Source organism: Notothenia rossii (assembly GCF_949606895.1).
Source record: "Notothenia rossii genome assembly, chromosome: 5".
In the NCBI taxonomy this organism is placed as follows: Eukaryota; Metazoa; Chordata; class Actinopteri; order Perciformes; family Nototheniidae; genus Notothenia; species Notothenia rossii.
In genome coordinates, this window is record NC_136903.1 from 651,028 (window position 1) to 674,063 (window position 23,036).

General features: G+C 56.0%; 2 protein-coding genes across 6 annotated transcripts in view; both read right to left on the reverse strand.

Moving 5' to 3' along the window:
* rpgrip1l (RPGRIP1 like) overlaps positions 1-18,373 on the reverse strand; it is a 63,452-nt gene extending 45,079 nt beyond the window's left edge. For 2 of the 3 annotated variants that reach the window (XM_079681084.1, XM_079681082.1), the window contains exons 1-2: positions 18,286-18,373; positions 16,827-16,896 (exon numbers count right to left, since the gene is read on the reverse strand). In XM_079681084.1, the coding sequence (XP_079537210.1) occupies positions 16,827-16,896 (70 nt within the window). In that variant the 5' untranslated portion in view covers positions 18,286-18,373. Of the gene's footprint in view, positions 1-16,826; positions 16,897-17,653; positions 17,965-18,285 lie in introns of those variants that run through there. The other variant, XM_079681083.1, reaches the window with a different exon arrangement.
* A 2,276-nt stretch (positions 18,374-20,649) lies between these two features.
* The window catches only part of LOC307039638 (uncharacterized protein), a 32,589-nt gene continuing 30,202 nt past the window's right edge, over positions 20,650-23,036 (reverse strand). For all 3 annotated transcript variants that reach the window (XM_079681898.1, XM_079681899.1, XM_079681897.1), the window contains one exon: positions 20,650-20,987. The gene's annotated coding sequence lies outside the window, so the exon portion shown is untranslated. The remainder of the gene's footprint in view (positions 20,988-23,036) is intronic.

Consider the following 23,036-nt stretch of genomic DNA (forward strand, 5'->3'; position numbering starts at 1 on the left):
CTAAGCAGCTGATCAATACCTGAGGGCTTCCTCTAAGCAGCAGATCAATACCTGAGGGCTTTCTCCAAGCAGCTGATCAATACCTGAGGGCTTCCTCCCAGCAGCAGATCAATACCTGAGGGCTTCCTCCCAGCAGCAGATCAATACCTGAGGGCTTCCTCCCAGCAGAAGATCAATACCTGAGGGCTTCCTCCCAGCAGCTGATCAATACCTGAGGGCTTCCTCCCAGCAGCTGATCAATACCTGAGAGCTTCCTCCCAGCAGCTGATCAATACCTGAGGGCTTCCTCCCAGCAGCTGATCAATACCTGAGGGCTTCCTCTAAGACAATACAAAGAAAAAGAGTAGAAATAAACCAGAAAGTAGAAAATGTTGAACAAGCAGAGAGGCTGAGAGGCTGAGAGGCTGAGAGGCAGAGAGGCTGAGAGGCTGAGAGGCTGAGAGGCAGAGAGGCAGAGAGGCAGAGAGGCAGAGAGGCTGAGAGGCAGAGAGGCAGAGAGGCTGAGAGGCTGAGAGCTGAGAGGCAGAGAGGCTGAGAGGCAGATAGGCAGAGAGGCAGAGAGGCAGAGAGGCTGAGAGGCAGAGAGGCAGAGAGGCAGAGAGGCAGAGAGGCTGAGAGGCAGAGAGGCTGAGAGCTGAGAGGCAGAGAGGCAGAGAGGCTGAGAGGCAGAGAGGCAGAGAGGCTGAGAGGCTGAGAGGCAGAGAGGCAGAGAGGCTGAGAGGCTGAGAGGCTGAGAGCTGAGAGGCTGAGAGGCAGAGAGGCTGAGAGGCAGAGAGGCTGAGAGGCTGAGAGGCTGAGAGGCAGAGAGGCTGAGAGCTGAGAGGCTGAGAGGCTGAGAGCTGAGAGGCTGAGAGGCTGAGAGGCTGAGAGGCAGAGAGGCTGAGAGGCAGAGAGGCTGAGAGCTGAGAGGCTGAGAGGCAGAGAGGCTGAGAGGCTGAGAGGCTGAGAGGCAGAGAGGCTGAGAGCTGAGAGGCTGAGAGGCAGAGAGGCTGAGAGGCAGAGAGGCTGAGAGGCTGAGAGCTGAGAGGCTGAGAGGCAGAGAGGCTGAGAGGCTGAGAGGCTGAGAGGCTGAGAGGCAGAGAGGCTGAGAGGCTGAGAGGCTGAGAGGCTGAGAGCAGAGAGGCAGAGAGGCTGAGAGGCAGAGAGGCTGAGAGGCAGAGAGGCTGAGAGGCTGAGAGGCTGAGAGGCTGAGAGGCTGAGAGCAGAGAGGCAGAGAGGCTGAGAGGCAGAGAGGCAGAGAGGCAGAGAGCAGAGAGGCTGAGAGGCTGAGAGGCAGAGAGGCTGAGAGGCTGAGAGGCTGAGAGGCTGAGAGCAGAGAGCAGAGAGGCAGAGAGGCAGAGAGGCTGAGAGGCTGAGAGGCTGAGAGGCTGAGAGGCTGAGAGGCTGAGAGGCAGAGAGGCTGAGAGGCTGAGAGCAGAGAGGCAGAGAGGCTGAGAGGCAGAGAGGCTGAGAGCAGAGAGGCTGAGAGGCTGAGAGGCAGAGAGGCTGAGAGGCTGAGAGGCTGAGAGCAGAGAGCAGAGAGGCAGAGAGGCTGAGAGGCTGAGAGGCAGAGAGGCTGAGAGGCTGAGAGCAGAGAGGCAGAGAGGCTGAGAGGCAGAGAGGCTGAGAGCAGAGAGGCTGAGAGGCAGAGAGGCTGAGAGGCTGAGAGGCTGAGAGGCAGAGAGGCAGAGAGGCTGAGAGGCTGAGAGCAGAGAGGCTGAGAGGCAGAGAGGCTGAGAGGCTGAGAGGCTGAGAGCAGAGAGGCTGAGAGGCTGAGAGGCTGAGAGGCTGAGAGGCAGAGAGGCTGAGAGGCTGAGAGGCAGAGAGGCTGAGAGGCTGAGAGGCTGAGAGGCTGAGAGGCTGAGAGGCAGAGAGGCTGAGAGGCTGAGAGGCAGAGAGGCTGAGAGGCAGAGAGGTAGAGAGGCAGAGAGGCAGAGAGGCAGAGAGGCTGAGAGGCAGAGAGGCAGAGAGGCTGAGAGGCAGAGAGGCAGAGAGGCTGAGAGGCTGAGAGGCTGAGAGCTGAGAGGCTGAGAGGCTGAGAGGCTGAGAGGCTGAGAGGCAGAGAGGCTGAGAGGCTGAGAGCAGAGAGCAGAGAGGCAGAGAGGCAGAGAGGCTGAGAGGCTGAGAGGCAGAGAGGCTGAGAGGCTGAGAGCAGAGAGGCAGAGAGGCTGAGAGGCAAAGAGGCTGAGAGGCTGAGAGGCAGAGAGGCTGAGAGCAGAGAGGCTGAGAGGCTGAGAGGCAGAGAGGCTGAGAGGCTGAGAGGCTGAGAGGCTGAGAGGCAGAGAGGCTGAGAGGCTGAGAGGCAGAGAGGCAGAGAGGCAGAGAGGCAGAGAGGCTGAGAGGCAGAGAGGCAGAGAGGCTGAGAGGCTGAGAGCTGAGAGGCAGAGAGGCTGAGAGGCAGAGAGGCAGAGAGGCAGAGAGGCAGAGAGGCTGAGAGGCAGAGAGGCAGAGAGGCAGAGAGGCAGAGAGGCTGAGAGGCAGAGAGGCTGAGAGCTGAGAGGCAGAGAGGCAGAGAGGCTGAGAGGCAGAGAGGCAGAGAGGCTGAGAGGCTGAGAGCTGAGAGGCTGAGAGGCTGAGAGGCAGAGAGGCAGAGAGGCTGAGAGGCTGAGAGGCTGAGAGCTGAGAGGCTGAGAGGCAGAGAGGCTGAGAGGCAGAGAGGCTGAGAGGCTGAGAGGCTGAGAGGCAGAGAGGCTGAGAGGCTGAGAGGCTGAGAGGCAGAGAGGCAGAGAGGCAGAGAGGCTGAGAGGCAGAGAGGCAGAGAGGCTGAGAGGCTGAGAGCTGAGAGGCAGAGAGGCTGAGAGGCAGATAGGCAGAGAGGCAGAGAGGCAGAGAGGCTGAGAGGCAGAGAGGCAGAGAGGCAGAGAGGCAGAGAGGCAGAGAGGCTGAGAGGCAGAGAGGCTGAGAGCTGAGAGGCAGAGAGGCAGAGAGGCTGAGAGGCAGAGAGGCAGAGAGGCTGAGAGGCTGAGAGCTGAGAGGCTGAGAGGCTGAGAGGCAGAGAGGCAGAGAGGCTGAGAGGCTGAGAGGCTGAGAGCTGAGAGGCTGAGAGGCAGAGAGGCTGAGAGGCAGAGAGGCTGAGAGGCTGAGAGGCTGAGAGGCTGAGAGGCAGAGAGGCTGAGAGCTGAGAGGCTGAGAGGCTGAGAGCTGAGAGGCTGAGAGGCTGAGAGGCTGAGAGGCAGAGAGGCTGAGAGGCAGAGAGGCTGAGAGCTGAGAGGCTGAGAGGCAGAGAGGCTGAGAGGCTGAGAGGCTGAGAGGCTGAGAGGCAGAGAGGCTGAGAGCTGAGAGGCTGAGAGGCAGAGAGGCTGAGAGGCAGAGAGGCTGAGAGGCAGAGAGGCTGAGAGCTGAGAGGCTGAGAGGCAGAGAGGCTGAGAGGCTGAGAGGCTGAGAGGCTGAGAGGCAGAGAGGCTGAGAGGCTGAGAGGCTGAGAGGCTGAGAGCAGAGAGCAGAGAGGCAGAGAGGCTGAGAGGCAGAGAGGCTGAGAGGCAGAGAGGCTGAGAGGCTGAGAGCAGAGAGGCAGAGAGGCTGAGAGGCTGAGAGCAGAGAGGCAGAGAGGCTGAGAGGCAGAGAGGCAGAGAGGCAGAGAGGCTGAGAGCAGAGAGGCAGAGAGGCTGAGAGGCAGAGAGGCTGAGAGCAGAGAGGCTGAGAGGCTGAGAGGCAGAGAGGCTGAGAGGCTGAGAGGCTGAGAGGCTGAGAGCAGAGAGCAGAGAGGCTGAGAGGCTGAGAGGCTGAGAGGCTGAGAGGCTGAGAGGCTGAGAGGCTGAGAGGCAGAGAGGCTGAGAGGCTGAGAGCAGAGAGGCAGAGAGGCTGAGAGGCAGAGAGGCTGAGAGCAGAGAGGCTGAGAGGCTGAGAGGCAGAGAGGCTGAGAGGCTGAGAGGCTGAGAGGCTGAGAGCAGAGAGCAGAGAGGCAGAGAGGCAGAGAGGCTGAGAGGCTGAGAGGCAGAGAGGCTGAGAGGCTGAGAGCAGAGAGGCAGAGAGGCTGAGAGGCAGAGAGGCTGAGAGCAGAGAGGCTGAGAGGCAGAGAGGCTGAGAGGCTGAGAGGCTGAGAGGCAGAGAGGCAGAGAGGCTGAGAGGCTGAGAGCAGAGAGGCTGAGAGGCAGAGAGGCTGAGAGGCTGAGAGGCTGAGAGCAGAGAGGCTGAGAGGCTGAGAGGCTGAGAGGCAGAGAGGCTGAGAGGCTGAGAGGCAGAGAGGCTGAGAGCAGAGAGGCTGAGAGGCTGAGAGGCAGAGAGGCTGAGAGGCTGAGAGGCTGAGAGGCTGAGAGGCAGAGAGGCTGAGAGGCTGAGAGGCTGAGAGGCAGAGAGGCAGAGAGGCAGAGAGGCAGAGAGGCTGGGAGAGGGATCCCTCCTCTGTTGCTCTCCCTGAGGTTTCTCCCATTTTTCCCTTTAAACTGTGGGGTTTTCTCTGGAAGTTTTTCCTTGTACGATGTGAGGGTCTAAGGACAGAGGGTGTCGTATTGTCATACTGATATTCTGTACAAACTGTGAAGTCCACTGAGACAAATGTAACATTTGTGATATTGGGCTATATAAATAAACATTGATTGATTGATTGACTGAGAGGCAGAGAGGCAGAGAGGCTGAGAGGCTGAGAGCTGAGAGGCAGAGAGGCTGAGAGGCAGATAGGCAGAGAGGCAGAGAGGCAGAGAGGCTGAGAGGCAGAGAGGCAGAGAGGCAGAGAGGCAGAGAGGCTGAGAGGCAGAGAGGCTGAGAGCTGAGAGGCAGAGAGGCAGAGAGGCTGAGAGGCAGAGAGGCAGAGAGGCTGAGAGGCTGAGAGCTGAGAGGCTGAGAGGCTGAGAGGCAGAGAGGCAGAGAGGCTGAGAGGCTGAGAGGCTGAGAGGCTGAGAGGCAGAGAGGCTGAGAGGCAGAGAGGCTGAGAGGCTGAGAGGCAGAGAGGCTGAGAGGCAGAGAGGCTGAGAGCTGAGAGGCTGAGAGGCTGAGAGCTGAGAGGCTGAGAGGCTGAGAGGCTGAGAGGCAGAGAGGCTGAGAGGCAGAGAGGCTGAGAGCTGAGAGGCTGAGAGGCAGAGAGGCTGAGAGGCTGAGAGGCTGAGAGGCTGAGAGGCAGAGAGGCTGAGAGCTGAGAGGCTGAGAGGCAGAGAGGCTGAGAGGCAGAGAGGCTGAGAGCTGAGAGGCTGAGAGGCAGAGAGGCTGAGAGGCTGAGAGGCTGAGAGGCTGAGAGGCAGAGAGGCTGAGAGGCTGAGAGGCTGAGAGGCTGAGAGCAGAGAGCAGAGAGGCAGAGAGGCAGAGAGGCTGAGAGGCTGAGAGGCTGAGAGGCAGAGAGGCTGAGAGGCTGAGAGCAGAGAGGCAGAGAGGCTGAGAGGCAGAGAGGCTGAGAGCAGAGAGGCTGAGAGGCTGAGAGGCAGAGAGGCTGAGAGGCTGAGAGGCTGAGAGGCTGAGAGCAGAGAGCAGAGAGGCTGAGAGGCTGAGAGGCTGAGAGGCTGAGAGGCAGAGAGGCTGAGAGGCTGAGAGGCAGAGAGGCTGAGAGCAGAGAGCAGAGAGGCAGAGAGGCAGAGAGGCTGAGAGGCTGAGAGGCTGAGAGGCAGAGAGGCTGAGAGGCTGAGAGCAGAGAGGCAGAGAGGCTGAGAGGCAGAGAGGCTGAGAGCAGAGAGGCTGAGAGGCTGAGAGGCAGAGAGGCTGAGAGGCTGAGAGGCTGAGAGCAGAGAGCAGAGAGGCTGAGAGGCTGAGAGGCTGAGAGGCAGAGAGGCTGAGAGGCTGAGAGGCAGAGAGGCTGAGAGGCTGAGAGGCTGAGAGGCTGAGAGGCTGAGAGGCAGAGAGGCTGAGAGGCAGAGAGGCAGAGAGGCAGAGAGGCTGAGAGGCAGAGAGGCAGAGAGGCTGAGAGGCTGAGAGGCAGAGAGGCAGAGAGGCTGAGAGGCTGAGAGGCTGAGAGCTGAGAGGCTGAGAGGCTGAGAGGCAGAGAGGCTGAGAGGCTGAGAGCAGAGAGCAGAGAGGCAGAGAGGCAGAGAGGCTGAGAGGCTGAGAGGCTGAGAGGCAGAGAGGCTGAGAGGCTGAGAGCAGAGAGGCAGAGAGGCTGAGAGGCAGAGAGGCTGAGAGGCTGAGAGGCAGAGAGGCTGAGAGCAGAGAGGCTGAGAGGCTGAGAGGCAGAGAGGCTGAGAGGCTGAGAGGCTGAGAGGCAGAGAGGCTGAGAGGCTGAGAGGCTGAGAGGCAGAGAGGCTGAGAGCAGAGAGGCTGAGAGGCTGAGAGGCAGAGAGGCTGAGAGGCTGAGAGGCTGAGAGCAGAGAGGCTGAGAGGCTGAGAGGCTGAGAGGCTGAGAGGCAGAGAGGCTGAGAGGCTGAGAGGCTGAGAGGCAGAGAGGCTGAGAGGCTGAGAGGCTGAGAGGCAGAGAGGCTGAGGGGCTGAGAGGCTGAGAGGCTGAGAGGCAGAGAGGCTGAGAGGCTGAGAGGCTGAGAGGCAGAGAGGCTGAGAGGCTGAGAGGCAGAGAGGCTGAGAGGCTGAGAGGCAGAGAGGCTGAGAGGCTGAGAGGCTGAGAGCAGAGAGGCTGAGAGGCTGAGAGCAGAGAGGCTGAGAGGCTGAGAGGCTGAGAGGCTGAGAGGCAGAGAGGCTGAGAGGCTGAGAGCTGAGAGGCTGAGAGGCTGAGAGGCTGAGAGCAGAGAGGCTGAGAGGCTGAGAGGCAGAGAGGCTGAGAGCAGAGAGCAGAGAGGCAGAGAGGCTGAGAGGCTGAGAGGCAGAGAGGCTGAGAGGCTGAGAGGCTGAGAGGCAGAGAGGCTGAGAGGCTGAGAGCAGAGAGGCAGAGAGGCAGAGAGGCTGAGAGGCTGAGAGGCAGAGAGGCTGAGAGGCTGAGAGCAGAGAGGCAGAGAGGCTGAGAGGCAGAGAGGCTGAGAGGCAGAGAGGCAGAGAGGCTGAGAGGCTGAGAGGCTGAGAGGCTGAGAGGCAGAGAGGCTGAGAGGCTGAGAGGCTGAGAGCAGAGAGGCTGAGAGGCTGAGAGCAGAGAGGCTGAGAGGCTGAGAGGCTGAGAGGCTGAGAGGCTGAGAGGCAGAGAGGCTGAGAGGCTGAGAGGCAGAGAGGCTGAGAGGCTGAGAGGCAGAGAGGCAGAGAGGCTGAGAGGCAGAGAGGCTGAGAGGCTGAGAGGCTGAGAGCTGAGAGGCTGAGAGGCTGAGAGCAGAGAGGCTGAGAGGCAGAGAGCTGAGAGGTTGAGAGGCAGAGAGGCTGAGAGGCTGAGAGGTTGAGAGGCTGAGAGGCTGAGAGGCTGAGAGCAGAGAGCAGAGAGGCAGAGAGGCAGAGAGGCTGAGAGGCTGAGAGGCTGAGAGGCAGAGAGGCTGAGAGGCTGAGAGCAGAGAGGCAGAGAGGCTGAGAGGCAGAGAGGCTGAGAGGCTGAGAGGCTGAGAGGCAGAGAGGCAGAGAGGCTGAGAGCAGAGAGGCTGAGAGGCTGAGAGGCTGAGAGGCTGAGAGCTGAGAGGCTGAGAGGCTGAGAGGCAGAGAGGCAGAGAGGCTGAGAGGCTGAGAGGCTGAGAGGCAGAGAGGCAGAGAGGCTGAGAGGCTGAGAGGCTGAGAGGCAGAGAGGCAGAGAGGCAGAGAGGCTGAGAGGCAGAGAGGCAGAGAGGCTGAGAGGCTGAGAGCTGAGAGGCAGAGAGGCTGAGAGGCAGAGAGGCAGAGAGGCAGAGAGGCAGAGAGGCAGAGAGGCTGAGAGGCAGAGAGGCAGAGAGGCTGAGAGGCAGAGAGGCTGAGAGCTGAGAGGCAGAGAGGCAGAGAGGCTGAGAGGCAGAGAGGCAGAGAGGCTGAGAGGCTGAGAGCTGAGAGGCTGAGAGGCTGAGAGGCAGAGAGGCAGAGAGGCTGAGAGGCTGAGAGGCTGAGAGCTGAGAGGCTGAGAGGCAGAGAGGCTGAGAGGCAGAGAGGCTGAGAGGCTGAGAGGCAGAGAGGCTGAGAGGCAGAGAGGCTGAGAGCTGAGAGGCTGAGAGGCTGAGAGCTGAGAGGCTGAGAGGCTGAGAGCTGAGAGGCTGAGAGGCAGAGAGGCTGAGAGGCAGAGAGGCTGAGAGCTGAGAGGCTGAGAGGCAGAGAGGCTGAGAGGCTGAGAGGCTGAGAGGCTGAGAGGCAGAGAGGCTGAGAGCTGAGAGGCTGAGAGGCAGAGAGGCTGAGAGGCAGAGAGGCTGAGAGCTGAGAGGCTGAGAGGCAGAGAGGCTGAGAGGCTGAGAGGCTGAGAGGCAGAGAGGCTGAGAGGCTGAGAGGCTGAGAGGCTGAGAGCAGAGAGCAGAGAGGCAGAGAGGCTGAGAGGCTGAGAGGCAGAGAGGCTGAGAGGCTGAGAGCAGAGAGGCAGAGAGGCTGAGAGGCAGAGAGGCTGAGAGCAGAGAGGCTGAGAGGCTGAGAGGCAGAGAGGCTGAGAGGCTGAGAGGCTGAGAGGCTGAGAGCAGAGAGCAGAGAGGCAGAGAGGCAGAGAGGCTGAGAGGCTGAGAGGCAGAGAGGCTGAGAGGCTGAGAGCAGAGAGGCAGAGAGGCTGAGAGGCAGAGAGGCTGAGAGCAGAGAGGCTGAGAGGCAGAGAGGCTGAGAGGCTGAGAGGCTGAGAGGCAGAGAGGCAGAGAGGCTGAGAGGCTGAGAGCAGAGAGGCTGAGAGGCAGAGAGGCTGAGAGGCTGAGAGGCTGAGAGCAGAGAGGCTGAGAGGCTGAGAGGCTGAGAGGCTGAGAGGCAGAGAGGCTGAGAGGCTGAGAGGCAGAGAGGCTGAGAGGCTGAGAGGCTGAGAGGCTGAGAGGCAGAGAGGCTGAGAGGCTGAGAGGCTGAGAGGCAGAGAGGCTGAGAGGCTGAGAGGCAGAGAGGCTGAGAGGCAGAGAGGCAGAGAGGCAGAGAGGCAGAGAGGCTGAGAGGCAGAGAGGCAGAGAGGCTGAGAGGCAGAGAGGCAGAGAGGCTGAGAGGCTGAGAGGCTGAGAGGCTGAGAGCTGAGAGGCTGAGAGGCTGAGAGGCTGAGAGGCAGAGAGGCTGAGAGGCTGAGAGCAGAGAGCAGAGAGGCAGAGAGGCAGAGAGGCTGAGAGGCTGAGAGGCTGAGAGGCAGAGAGGCTGAGAGGCTGAGAGCAGAGAGGCAGAGAGGCTGAGAGGCTGAGAGGCAGAGAGGCTGAGAGCAGAGAGGCTGAGAGGCAGAGAGGCTGAGAGGCTGAGAGGCTGAGAGGCTGAGAGGCAGAGAGGCTGAGAGGCTGAGAGGCTGAGAGGCAGAGAGGCTGAGAGCAGAGAGGCTGAGAGGCTGAGAGGCAGAGAGGCTGAGAGGCTGAGAGCAGAGAGGCTGAGAGGCTGAGAGGCAGAGAGGCTGAGAGGCTGAGAGGCTGAGAGGCAGAGAGGCTGAGAGGCTGAGAGGCTGAGAGGCAGAGAGGCTGAGGGCTGAGAGGCTGAGAGGCTGAGAGGCAGAGAGGCTGAGAGGCTGAGAGGCTGAGAGGCAGAGAGGCTGAGAGGCTGAGAGGCAGAGAGGCTGAGAGGCTGAGAGGCAGAGAGGCTGAGAGGCTGAGAGGCTGAGAGCAGAGAGGCTGAGAGGCTGAGAGCAGAGAGGCTGAGAGGCTGAGAGGCTGAGAGGCTGAGAGGCAGAGAGGCTGAGAGGCTGAGAGGCAGAGAGGCTGAGAGGCTGAGAGGCTGAGAGGCAGAGAGGCTGAGAGGCTGAGAGGCAGAGAGGCTGAGAGGCTGAGAGCTGAGAGGCTGAGAGGCTGAGAGGCTGAGAGCAGAGAGGCTGAGAGGCAGAGAGGCTGAGAGGCAGAGAGGCTGAGAGGCTGAGAGCAGAGAGGCAGAGAGGCTGAGAGGCTGAGAGGCAGAGAGGCTGAGAGGCTGAGAGGCTGAGAGGCAGAGAGGCTGAGAGCAGAGAGGCAGAGAGGCAGAGAGGCTGAGAGGCTGAGAGGCAGAGAGGCTGAGAGGCTGAGAGCAGAGAGGCAGAGAGGCTGAGAGGCAGAGAGGCTGAGAGGCTGAGAGGCTGAGAGGCTGAGAGGCTGAGAGGCAGAGAGGCAGAGAGGCTGAGAGGCTGAGAGGCTGAGAGGCTGAGAGGCAGAGAGGCTGAGAGGCTGAGAGGCAGAGAGGCTGAGAGGCTGAGAGCAGAGAGGCTGAGAGGCTGAGAGCAGAGAGGCTGAGAGGCTGAGAGGCTGAGAGGCTGAGAGGCTGAGAGGCAGAGAGGCTGAGAGGCTGAGAGGCAGAGAGGCTGAGAGGCTGAGAGGCAGAGAGGCTGAGAGGCTGAGAGGCAGAGAGGCTGAGAGGCTGAGAGGCTGAGAGCTGAGAGGCTGAGAGGCTGAGAGCAGAGAGGCTGAGAGGCAGAGAGCTGAGAGGTTGAGAGGCAGAGAGGCTGAGAGGCTGAGAGGTTGAGAGGCTGAGAGGCTGAGAGGCTGAGAGCAGAGAGCAGAGAGGCAGAGAGGCAGAGAGGCTGAGAGGCTGAGAGGCTGAGAGGCTGAGAGGCAGAGAGGCTGAGAGGCTGAGAGCAGAGAGGCTGAGAGGCTGAGAGGCTGAGAGGCAGAGAGGCAGAGAGGCTGAGAGCAGAGAGGCTGAGAGGCTGAGAGGCTGAGAGGCTGAGAGCTGAGAGGCTGAGAGGCTGAGAGGCAGAGAGGCAGAGAGGCTGAGAGGCTGAGAGGCTGAGAGGCTGAGAGGCTGAGTGGCTGAGAGGCAGAGAGGCAGAGAGGCTGAGACGCTGAGAGGCTGAGAGGCTGAGAGCAGAGAGGCTGAGAGGCTGAGAGGCAGAGAGGCTGAGAGGCTGAGAGGCAGAGAGGCTGAGAGGCTGAGAGGCTGAGAGCTGAGAGGCTGAGAGGCAGAGAGGCTGAGAGGCTGAGAGGCTGAGAGGCTGAGAGGCAGAGAGGCAGAGAGGCTGAGAGGCTGAGAGGCTGAGAGCAGAGAGGCTGAGAGGCTGAGAGGCTGAGAGGCTGAGAGGCTGAGAGCAGAGAGGCTGAGAGGCTGAGAGGCTGAGAGGCTGAGAGCAGAGAGGCTGAGAGCAGAGAGGCTGAGAGCAGAGAGGCTGAGAGGCTGAGAGCAGAGAGGCTGAGAGGCTGAGAGGCTGAGAGCAGAGAGCAGAGAGGCTGAGAGGCTGAGAGCAGAGAGGCTGAGAGGCAGAGAGGCTGAGAGCAGAGAGGCTGAGAGGCTGAGAGGCTGAGAGGCTGAGAGCAGAGAGGCTGAGAGCAGAGAGGCTGAGAGGCTGAGAGGCAGAGAGGCTGAGAGCAGAGAGGCTGAGAGCAGAGAGGCTGAGAGGCTGAGAGGCTGAGAGCAGAGAGGCTGAGAGGCTGAGAGGCTGAGAGGCAGAGAGGCTGAGAGGCTGAGAGGCTGAGAGGCTGAGAGGCTGAGAGCAGAGAGGCAGAGAGGCTGAGAGGCTGAGAGGCTGAGAGGCTGAGAGGCAGAGAGCAGAGAGGCAGAGAGGCTGAGAGGCTGAGAGCAGAGAGGCTGAGAGGCTGAGAGGCTGAGAGGCTGAGAGCCTGAGAGGCTGAGAGGCTGAGAGGCTGAGAGGCTGAGAGGCTGAGAGGCAGAGAGGCAGAGAGGCTGAGAGGCTGAGAGCAGAGAGCAGAGAAGCTGAGAGGCTGAGAGGCTGAGAGGCTGAGAGGCTGAGAGGCAGAGAGGCAGAGAGGCTGAGAGGCTGAGAGGCTGAGAGGCTGAGAGGCTGAGAGCAGAGAGGCTGAGAGGCTGAGAGGCTGAGAGGCTGAGAGGCAGAGAGGCAGAGAGGCTGAGAGGCTGAGAGCAGAGAGCAGAGAGCAGAGAGGCTGAGAGGCTGAGAGGCTGAGAGGCTGAGAGGCTGAGAGGCTGAGAGCAGAGAGGCTGAGAGCAGAGAGGCTGAGAGGCTGAGAGGCTGAGAGCAGAGAGGCTGAGAGCAGAGAGGCTGAGAGGCTGAGAGGCTGAGAGGCTGAGAGCAGAGAGGCTGAGAGGCTGAGAGGCAGAGAGGCAGAGAGGCTGAGAGGCTGAGAGGCTGAGAGGCTGAGAGGCTGAGAGGCTGAGAGCAGAGAGGCTGAGAGGCAGAGAGGCTGAGAGGCAGAGAGGCTGAGAGGCTGAGAGGCTGAGAGGCTGAGAGGCTGAGAGGCTGAGAGCAGAGAGGCTGAGAGCAGAGAGGCTGAGAGGCTGAGAGGCTGAGAGGCTGAGAGCAGAGAGCAGAGAGGCTGAGAGCAGAGAGGCTGAGAGGCTGAGAGGCAGAGAGGCAGAGAGGCTGAGAGGCTGAGAGGCTGAGAGCAGAGAGGCAGAGAGGCAGAGAGGCTGAGAGGCTGAGAGGCTGAGAGGCTGAGAGCAGAGAGGCTGAGAGCAGAGAGGCTGAGAGCAGAGAGGCTGAGAGGCTGAGAGCAGAGAGGCTGAGAGGCTGAGAGGCTGAGAGCAGAGAGCAGAGAGGCTGAGAGGCTGAGAGCAGAGAGGCTGAGAGGCAGAGAGGCTGAGAGCAGAGAGGCTGAGAGGCTGAGAGGCTGAGAGGCTGAGAGCAGAGAGGCTGAGAGCAGAGAGGCTGAGAGGCTGAGAGGCAGAGAGGCTGAGAGCAGAGAGGCTGAGAGCAGAGAGGCTGAGAGGCTGAGAGGCTGAGAGCAGAGAGGCTGAGAGGCTGAGAGGCTGAGAGGCAGAGAGGCTGAGAGGCTGAGAGGCTGAGAGGCTGAGAGGCTGAGAGCAGAGAGGCAGAGAGGCTGAGAGGCTGAGAGGCTGAGAGGCTGAGAGGCAGAGAGCAGAGAGGCAGAGAGGCTGAGAGGCTGAGAGCAGAGAGGCTGAGAGGCTGAGAGGCTGAGAGGCTGAGAGCCTGAGAGGCTGAGAGGCTGAGAGGCTGAGAGGCTGAGAGGCTGAGAGGCAGAGAGGCAGAGAGGCTGAGAGGCTGAGAGCAGAGAGCAGAGAAGCTGAGAGGCTGAGAGGCTGAGAGGCTGAGAGGCTGAGAGGCAGAGAGGCAGAGAGGCTGAGAGGCTGAGAGGCTGAGAGGCTGAGAGGCTGAGAGCAGAGAGGCTGAGAGGCTGAGAGGCTGAGAGGCTGAGAGGCTGAGAGGCAGAGAGGCAGAGAGGCTGAGAGGCTGAGAGCAGAGAGCAGAGAGCAGAGAGGCTGAGAGGCAGAGAGGCTGAGAGGCTGAGAGGCTGAGAGGCTGAGAGGCTGAGAGCAGAGAGGCTGAGAGCAGAGAGGCTGAGAGGCTGAGAGGCTGAGAGGCTGAGAGCAGAGAGGCTGAGAGCAGAGAGGCTGAGAGGCTGAGAGGCTGAGAGGCTGAGAGCAGAGAGGCTGAGAGGCTGAGAGGCAGAGAGGCAGAGAGGCTGAGAGGCTGAGAGGCTGAGAGGCTGAGAGGCTGAGAGCAGAGAGGCTGAGAGGCAGAGAGGCTGAGAGGCAGAGAGGCTGAGAGGCTGAGAGGCTGAGAGGCTGAGAGGCTGAGAGCAGAGAGGCTGAGAGCAGAGAGGCTGAGAGGCTGAGAGGCTGAGAGGCTGAGAGCAGAGAGCAGAGAGGCTGAGAGCAGAGAGGCTGAGAGGCTGAGAGGCAGAGAGGCAGAGAGGCTGAGAGGCTGAGAGGCTGAGAGCAGAGAGGCAGAGAGGCAGAGAGGCTGAGAGGCTGAGAGGCTGAGAGGCTGAGAGGCTGAGAGGCTGAGAGCAGAGAGGCTGAGAGGCAGAGAGGCTGAGAGGCAGAGAGGCTGAGAGGCTGAGAGGCTGAGAGGCTGAGAGCAGAGAGGCTGAGAGGCAGAGAGGCTGAGAGGCTGAGAGGCTGAGAGGCTGAGAGGCTGAGAGCAGAGAGGCTGAGAGGCAGAGAGGCTGAGAGGCTGAGAGGCTGAGAGGCAGAGAGCAGAGAGGCTGAGAGGCAGAGAGGCTGAGAGGCAGAGAGGCAGAGAGGCTGAGAGGCTGAGAGGCTGAGAGGCTGAGAGGCTGAGAGGCAGAGAGGCTGAGAGGCTGAGAGGCAGAGAGGCTGAGAGGCTGAGAGGCAGAGAGGCTGAGAGGCAGAGAGGCTGAGAGGCTGAGAGGCAGAGAGGCTGAGAGGCTGAGAGGCTGAGAGGCAGAGAGGCAGAGAGGCAGAGAGGCTGAGAGGCAGAGAGGCAGAGAGGCTGAGAGGCTGAGAGGCTGAGAGGCTGAGAGGCAGAGAGGCAGAGAGGCAGAGAGGCTGAGAGGCTGAGAGGCAGAGAGGCAGAGAGGCTGAGAGGCTGAGAGGCTGAGAGGCTGAGAGGGAGAGAGCAGAGAGGCTGAGAGGCTGAGAGGCTGAGAGGGAGAGAGCAGAGAGCAGAGAGCTGAGAGGCAGAGAGGCTGAGAGGCTGAGAGGCAGAGAGGCTGAGAGGCTGAGAGGCTGAGAGGGAGAGAGCAGAGAGGCTGAGAGGCTGAGAGGCAGAGAGGCAGAGAGGCTGAGAGGCAGAGAGGCTGAGAGGCTGAGAGGGAGAGAGCAGAGAGGCTGAGAGGCTGAGAGGCTGAGAGGGAGAGAGCAGAGAGGCTGAGAGGCTGAGAGGCTGAGAGGGAGAGAGCAGAGAGGCTGAGAGGCTGAGAGGCTGAGAGGGAGAGAGCAGAGAGCAGAGAGGCTGAGAGGCTGAGAGGCTGAGAGGGAGAGAGCAGAGAGCTGAGAGGCAGAGAGGCTGAGAGGCAGAGAGGCTGAGAGGCAGAGAGGCTGAGAGGCAGAGAGGCTGAGAGGCAGAGAGGCTGAGAGGCTGAGAGGCTGAGAGGGAGAGAGCAGAGAGCAGAGAGCTGAGAGGCAGAGAGGCTGAGAGGCTGAGAGGCAGAGAGGCTGAGAGGCAGAGAGGCTGAGAGGGAGAGAGCAGAGAGGCTGAGAGGCTGAGAGGCTGAGAGGGAGAGAGCAGAGAGGCTGAGAGGCTGAGAGGCTGAGAGGCTGAGAGGCAGAGAGGCTGAGAGGCTGAGAGGCAGAGAGGCTGAGAGGCAGAGAGGCTGAGAGGCAGAGAGGCTGAGAGGGAGAGAGCAGAGAGGCTGAGAGGCAGAGAGGCAGAGAGGCAGAGAGGCTGAGAGGGAGAGAGCAGAGAGGCAGAGAGGCTGAGAGGCTGAGAGGCTGAGAGGCAGAGAGGCTGAGAGGGAGAGAGCAGAGAGGCTGAGAGGCTGAGAGGCTGAGAGGCTGAGAGGCAGAGAGGCAGAGAGGCTGAGAGGCAGAGAGGCAGAGAGGCTGAGAGGCTGAGAGCAGAGAGCTGAGAGGCAGAGAGCAGAGAGGCAGAGAGCTGAGAGGCAGAGAGCAGAGAGGCTGAGAGGCAGAGAGGCAGAGAGGCTGAGAGGCTGAGAGGCTGAGAGGCTGAGAGGCTGAGAGGCTGAGAGCAGAGAGGGAGCTACAGATGAGCCTGGATCCACGGCCAGGGGGAGCCGTGGAGCTGTGAGAGGACAGAGACAGGGACAGAGACAGAGGACACAGACAGAGGACAGAGGACAGAGACAGGGGACAGAGGCAGAGGACAGAGAAAGAGGACAGAGGGCAGAGACAGGAGACAGAGACAGAGGACAGGGGACAGAGACAGCGACAGGGGACAGAGGACAGGGGACAGAGGCAGATGACAGAGACAGAGGACAGAGAAAGAGGACAGAGGGCAGAGACAGGAGACAGAGACAGAGGACAGGGGACAGAGACAGAGACAGGGGACAGAGGACAGGGGACAGAGGCAGATGACAGAGGACAGATCAGAGGACAGAGGCAGAGGACAGAGACAGAGGGCAGGGGATATAGACAGAGGACAGAGACAGGGGACACAGACAGAGGACAGGGGACAGAGACAGAGGACAGAGACAGAGGACAGGGGACAGAGACAGAGGACAGAGACAGAGGACAGAGAAAGAGGACAGAGGGCAGAGACAGGAGACAGAGACAGAGGACAGGGGACAGCGACAGAGACAGGGGACAGAGGACAGGGGACAGAGGCAGATGACAGAGGACAGATCAGAGGACAGAGGCAGAGGACAGAGACAGAGGGCAGGGGACATAGACAGAGGACAGAGGACAGGGGACAAAGGCAGATGACAGAGGCAGAGGACAGAGACAGAGGACAGAGGCAGAGGACAGGGGATAGAGGACAGGGACATAGGACAGGGGACAGAGGCAGAGGACATAGGCAGAGGACAGAGGACAGGGGACAGAGGACAGGGGACAGAGGCAGATGACAGATCAGAGGACATAGGCAGAGGACAGAGACAGAGGACAGAGACAGAGGACAGAGGCAGATGACAGAGGCAGAGGACAGAGGCAGAGGACAGAGGCAGAGGACAGACGACAGAGACAGAGGGCATGTGACAGAGACCGAGGACAGAGGACAGGGGACAGAGGACAGAGGCAGATGACAGAGGACAGATCAGAGGACAGAGGCAGAGGACTGAGACAGAGGACAGAGGCAGATGGCACAGGACAGAGGCAGAGGACAGAGACAGAGGGCAGAGACAGAGGGCATAGGACAGATGCAGAGGACAGGGGACAAAGGCAGATGACAGAGGCAGAGGACAGACACAGAGGAAAGAGGCAGAGGACAGAGGCAGAGGACAGAGACCGAAGACAGAGGCAGAGGACAGAGGCAGAGACAGAGGACAGATGCAGAGGACAGGGGACAGAGGGCAGAGGACAGATACAGAGGACAGAGGCAGAGGACAGAGGCAGAGGAAAGGGGATAGAGGATAGGGACAGAGGACAGAGGCAGAGGACAGAGGCAGAGGACAGGGGACAGAGGACATAGGCAGAGGACATAGGCAGAGGACAGATGCAGAGGACAGAGGCAGAGGACAGGGACAGAGACATGGGACAGAGGCAGAGACAGAAGCAGAGGACAGAGGCAGAGGACAGAGACAGGACAGGTGCAGAGGGCAGAGGACAGAGGCAGAAGGCAGAGGAAAGAGACAGAGGACAGAGGCAGAGGACAGAGACAGGGGACAGAGGACAGAGACAGAGGACAGAGGACAGAGACAGAGGACAGAGGACAGAGACAGAGGACAGAGACAGAGCAATGAGTCCCTTTGGTCCACTCTTTCTAAATGTGCTCTATAGATACAGTTGGATTGTAAATGTGGGAGCAGACCAACCTGCAGGGGACAGCTGGACGTCTCTCACGGGGACGTCCCAGGCCGAGCCGTCCAGGACGGTGGACATCATCTGACAAGCAGAGGGGGGGGAAACAGCATTTATATCAAAGTCAACTTTATCGTCAAGTCTTTCAGTTTGTGTGTACATACAATAACAAATATATATATAAAAAAATATGTATACAAATATGTATAAACCTACACACAATGTACACACATTAAGACCTGAATCACAGCCCAACCATCAATAAATACAAAATAGCAGTCACTTCAATATATTTTGGAATGTGCATTAGTGTGTGTGTGTGTGTGTGTGTGTGTGTGTGTGTGTGTGTGTGTGTGTGTGTGTGTGTGTGTGTGTGTGTGTGTGTGTGTGTGTGTGTGTGTGTGTGTGTGTGTGTGTGTGTGTGTGTGTGTGTGTGTGTGTGTGTGTGTGTGTGTGTGTGTGTGTGTGTGTGTGTGTGTGCTAAAGACAAGTACACCAGATGTAAACATTACTAACCTTCAAAGCTTATCAAACACTTATTAAAACTATTGTTTTTTAAATATTTGACATTTTCAGGATGAAAACATATGAGTTTTGAAGCAGAAAGAGGTCAGGTCTGTTCTCTCTGTGGACCGGCTCTGAGCAGTGTGCAGACCATTGGACACAGAGAGCACCAGATGGACACTCCTGAGGACCCTCTATCCTCAAATAGAGAGGCAGTCTGTCCAATCCAGATGATCCAGAGTCCCTAAACCATCACAATCCAACCTCTGAATGAATCAGAATGAGCCACAGAGGACAGGTGTCTCTCCTTCTGGTCCTGATGTGGATTCACACTCACTGGACCGTGTAGTGCCGAGAGATAGGAGCCGGAGACGGTGCATCGAAGGTGCAAAAGGAAACTTTATTGATGAGCAGAAAAGGACATGTTGCTTGCTTGCAGTCCGAGTAGCCCGGAGGGCACAATACAACTACAATATATATAGTTAACCACATATATGTCCATGCGGAAACAAAACCCCCAACCTGTAGTTCCATGTGTGAATTATGTGTCAGTGTGTTAATAAGTGATTACTACAACCACTTTATTCTACATGTATTTAATCCCTTTAGTGACTTCACAGATGTGGACGAATGATGTGAAATATAATCAAGTGTTAAATCAGACTTTAGTTCCACCTGGAGTAAATTCACAAGCTACCCTGCAGTATACAAAGTCATTCAAACTAGCTGCACCTTTACCAGCTTTGAGAACACTTTCATGATCAATCATTATAAAACATATCATATATATTATTCTGAAATGGACCAATCTATCCATCGTTAGCTCGGTTAGCTTGGTTAGCTTCGTTAGCGCGTTATAAACAGTTAACTAACTATCTGTTTCAAACCGCCAGAGTGACAGTATGTGTCTGGTTTGATGTGAAAACACATTTAAAGGTTTGAAATGCTCTCTTTTTAATCATTTCTTACCTTTTACTCGCTTTATTGAATCCGGAGCATCGGTTGCTACCACAACGCCATGTCGTCGCTATGATGGAACGGCGCATGCGCCGAGAGGGACGGGTTCTGGGTAATGTAGTTTTTCTTCCTCCTTTGGTTTGACGGCGGGTAGGAGATGTGTGTGTGTGTGTGTGTGTGTGTGTGTGTGTGTGTGTGTGTGTGTGTGTGTGTGTGTGTGTGTGTGTGTGTGTGTGTGTGTGTGTGTGTGTGTGTGTGTGTGTGTGTGTGTGTGTGTGTGTGTGTGTGTGTGTGTGTGTGTGTGTGTGTGTGTGTGTGTCTCAGCACCTTCACATGGTCCTGGTGGATGTTTAAATATAAGGCAACTGCAATGTAAGTCATTAAATAAAATAAATGTAGTGGAGTAAAAGTATAAAGTAATATATAATACTCAAGTAAAGTACAAGTACATACACATTTCAATGTAAACACTGCTATATTTGTTATATTTTTCTTTAAATAGTTCTCTGTGTTTTTACTTCTTGTTGTACTTTGATGTCTGCACCACGGCACCAAGTCAGATTCCTCGCACGGAGAGGACTCTTTAAAGTAGAGACGCTACATACTGATATACACCTGATATACACCTGAACATCAGCAGGAGAGGACTCTTTAAAGTAGAGACACTACATACTGATATACACCTGAACATCAGCAGGAGAGGACTCTTTAAAGTAGAGACACTACATACTGATATACACCTGAACATCAGCAGGAGAGGACTCTTTAAAGTAGAGACACTACATACTGATATACACCTGAACATCAGCAGGAGAGGACTCTTTAAAGTAGAGACACTACATACTGATATACACCTGAACATCAGCAGGAGAGGACTCTTTAAAGTAGATACACTACATACTGATATACACCTGAACCTCAGCAGGAGAGGACTCTTTAAAGTAGAGACACTACATACTGATATACACCTGAACATCAGCAGGGGAGGACTCTTTAAAGTAGAGACACTACATACTGATATACACCTGAACATCAGCAGGAGAGAACTCTTTAAAGTAGAGACACTACATACTGATATACACCTGAACATCAGCAGGAGAGGACTCTTTAAAGTAGAGACACTACATACTGATATACACCTGAACATCAGCAGGAGAGAACTCTTTAAAGTAGAGACACTACATACTGATATACACCTGAACATCAGCAGGAGAGGACTCTTTAAAGTAGAGACACTACATACTGATATACACCTGAACATCAACAGGAGAGGACTCTTTAAAGTAGAGACACTACATACTGATATACACCTGAACATCATCAGGAGAGGACTCTTTAAAGTAGAGACACTACATACTGATATACACCTGAACATCATCAGGAGAGGACTCTTTAAAGTACAGACACTACATACTGATATACACCTGAACATCAACAGGAGAGGACTCTTTAAAGTAGAGACACTACATACTGATATACACCTGAACATCAACAGGAGAGGACTCTTTAAAGTAGAGACATACTGATATACACCTGAACATCAGCAGGAGAGGACTCTTTAAAGTAGAGACACTACGTATTGATATACACCTGAACATCAGCAGGAGAGGACTCTTTAAAGTAGAGACATACTGATATACACCTGAACATCAGCAGGAGAGGACTCTTTAAAGTAGAGACACTACATACTGATATACACCTGAACATCAGCAGGAGAGGACTCTTTAAAGTAGAGACACTACATACTGATATACACCTGAACATCAGCAGGAGAGGACTCTTTAAAGTAGAGACACTACATACTGATATACACCTGAACATCAGCAGGAGAGGACTCTTTAAAGTAGAGACACTACATACTGATATACACCTGAACATCAGCAGGAGAGGACTCTTTAAAGTAGAGACACTACATACTGATATACACCTGAACATCAGCAGGAGAGGACTCTTTAAAGTAGAGACACTACATACTGATATACACCTGAACATCAGCAGGAAACATTGGACCTCCCTCACCGAAAGGAGAGGAGAAAATGCTGCCCCACAATGCATTGCAGCGGCAGCATGTGCCGTCACACAACAGTCGGCCGTTCACGGAAACAACCGATTATGACGGAGAAATGATATCATGAAAGTTACGGTGCTTATTAAGCATTTTAAAACGTATGTGGTAAGTTGCCAAAGTGCTTTGTTTTGAACGTTCATCAGTATTATAATCAAAAAGAGAAATATGAACGTTAGTTTTTACTGAAATGATCAAATAAAGTCAACATTTCACTGAGCTGTGTGGGGTTTGTTCAACTTTTAAAAGATGTTTGAAGGATGTACACAGTGTACTGGCAATTTCCTGTTTCTTTTTTTGTTGTTGTCTTTATTAGGACCCCCGTTAGCACTAGCGTGAGCATTGGCTATTCTTCCTGGGGTCCTCACACACTCAAAACATACATAAACATACATACAACACAATTAAAACAAAACAAAATTAAAACAAAACAAAACCAAATGAAAACAAAACAAAAGCTCTTTCTATGTCCAATATATTTGTGCATTTCTTCACAGAGGGCTGAAGAGTGATCCAGACGCAGACAGATGAGCGGATCCTTCGGTTCAGTTTATAATGAGCTTTATTCAGGATTTACATTCCAGGGTTTCATTGTTAGTTTAGTTGTTGTGTGATGAGCATCTGCCGGGCTGGTGGAATCTGCTCTCTCCTTCTGTGTCATGTCCAAGAAACTTATTGTGAAAGTTTATTCTTTATGTTAGAGTTGTCATGTCCCTTTGTCTTGTGCTTTATGTCTATACCCTTAATTATTTCTTCCTCTCATTTCAGGCCTCCACGCTCCCCGCCCCTTTTCTGTCTCCTGCGTCCTTGATTATTTTCCCCGCCCTGATTGTTTCCAACTGTGTCCCCTTTACCTGTGTATATATTGTGTTAGCTCCCTCCTGTTAATTGTCAGTTCGTTGTCTCACGAAGACCACGTATCGGCTTACCTCACGGACCTTTTCACGGACCTTTCACGGACCTATGCTATAGATCACATTATAGTTTTCCTCGAAAGAGTGGTTTTGTTTTCCTTGTTTTATTACTGTGCAAATTCCAGTAAAGTCTTTATTTTGAAACGCTATCTGAGTCTGAGTTTTGAGTCGTGCAATTGAGTTCATGCCTCAGTGTTCTCCCCTTGACAGTACGAACTGACCATCAAAATGAACTCAGCCGACTCAGATCAGATTAAGAACGCTATCCGTTCTCAGGGCCAACGTCTTGGGCAACAAGAGGAGCGTATGGCCACCATGCAGCAGGGAGTGCAGGATCTAACCAGCAGCCAGGGGGAACTACAAACATCGTTGACGACCCAAGTTAATCTACTGGCAGCAGAGGTTCAGCGTGTGCTCACTCACCTGCAGGCTGTTTCTCCTCCTACGACTCCTCCGGTTCCAGCGGTGACCGGATTCGATCCCAACCGGGTTACTGAGCCGCACAGTGCTTCCATGCGTCTGGCTCCACCCGAAAGGTACTCCGGGGACTCAGAAGGCTGCCGGCCGTTTATCGTGCAGTGTGAGTTACACTATCACCACCATGAGACAATGTCTTTTCACTTATTTAACTCAGCCCAACATCCACTCATTTTGGGTTTTCCCTGGTTGAAACTTCATAACCCTCACATAGATTGGCAATCTGGGAGGGTGGAGGGGTGGGGAAAGAATTGCATTGATCTCTGTTTTAAGCAGGTAGCAGAGATTGACAGGGGATGTAACACTGGGAGTGTTAGGCAGGATACAGTCCCAAAAATATATCTTCCGGATGTACTTTCAGTTCCTTCCTGCTACCACGACCTTAGTGAAGTTTTTAGTAAGTCCAAAGCTCTGGCTCTTCCTCCTCACCGCTCCTATGACTGTGCTATTGACTTAATTGCCGGGTCTCCCATTCCTAAGGGTCGACTTTATGCAATTTCAGGACCTGAGAAAGAGGCCATGAAGGACTATATTGATGCCTCCCTCAAGACAGGGCTTATTCGTCATTCCTCATCCCCAGCAGGGGCAGGTTTTTTTTTCGTGGGCAAAAAGGATGGGTCTCTTAGGCCCTGTATCGACTACTCACCTCTCAATGACATTACGGTTAAAAACCGGTACCCCCTCCCTCTCATCTCGTCCGCTTTCGAGCAGCTTCAGGAAGCCAAGGTTTTCACCAAATTAGACCTGCGGAACGCCTATCATTTGGTCAGGATCAGGGAGGGCGATGAATGGAAGACGGGTTTTAACACCCCTTCAGGACATTATGAATACCTGGTCATGCCGTTTGGATTGTCAAACGCTCCTGCAGTCTTCCAGGCTATGATCAACGACGTGTTGAGGGAGTTTCTGAACCGTTTCGTTTTTGTTTATCTGGACGACATTCTGATCTACTCCCCTGACCTTCACACCCACAAACAACATGTCCGCCTGGTTCTACAGAAACTGCTCCAAAATAAGTTGTTTGTCAAAGCTGAAAAGTGTGAATTTCATGTGGAAACAGTCACTTTTTTGGGCTTCATCATTTCCCCAGGTCAGGTTATGATGGACCCAGAGAAGGTTAGCGCAGTAGCTTGTTGGCCTACCCCTGACTCTCGCAAAAAAGTGCAGCAGTTTTTAGGCTTTGCTAATTTTTACAGACGTTTTGTGCGGAGCTTCAGCGCTATTGCAGCCCCTCTTCATGTCCTCACGTCCCCTCAGGTGCCTTTTGTGTGGTCTCCTCAGGCTGAGGAGGCTTTTTCTCGGCTGAA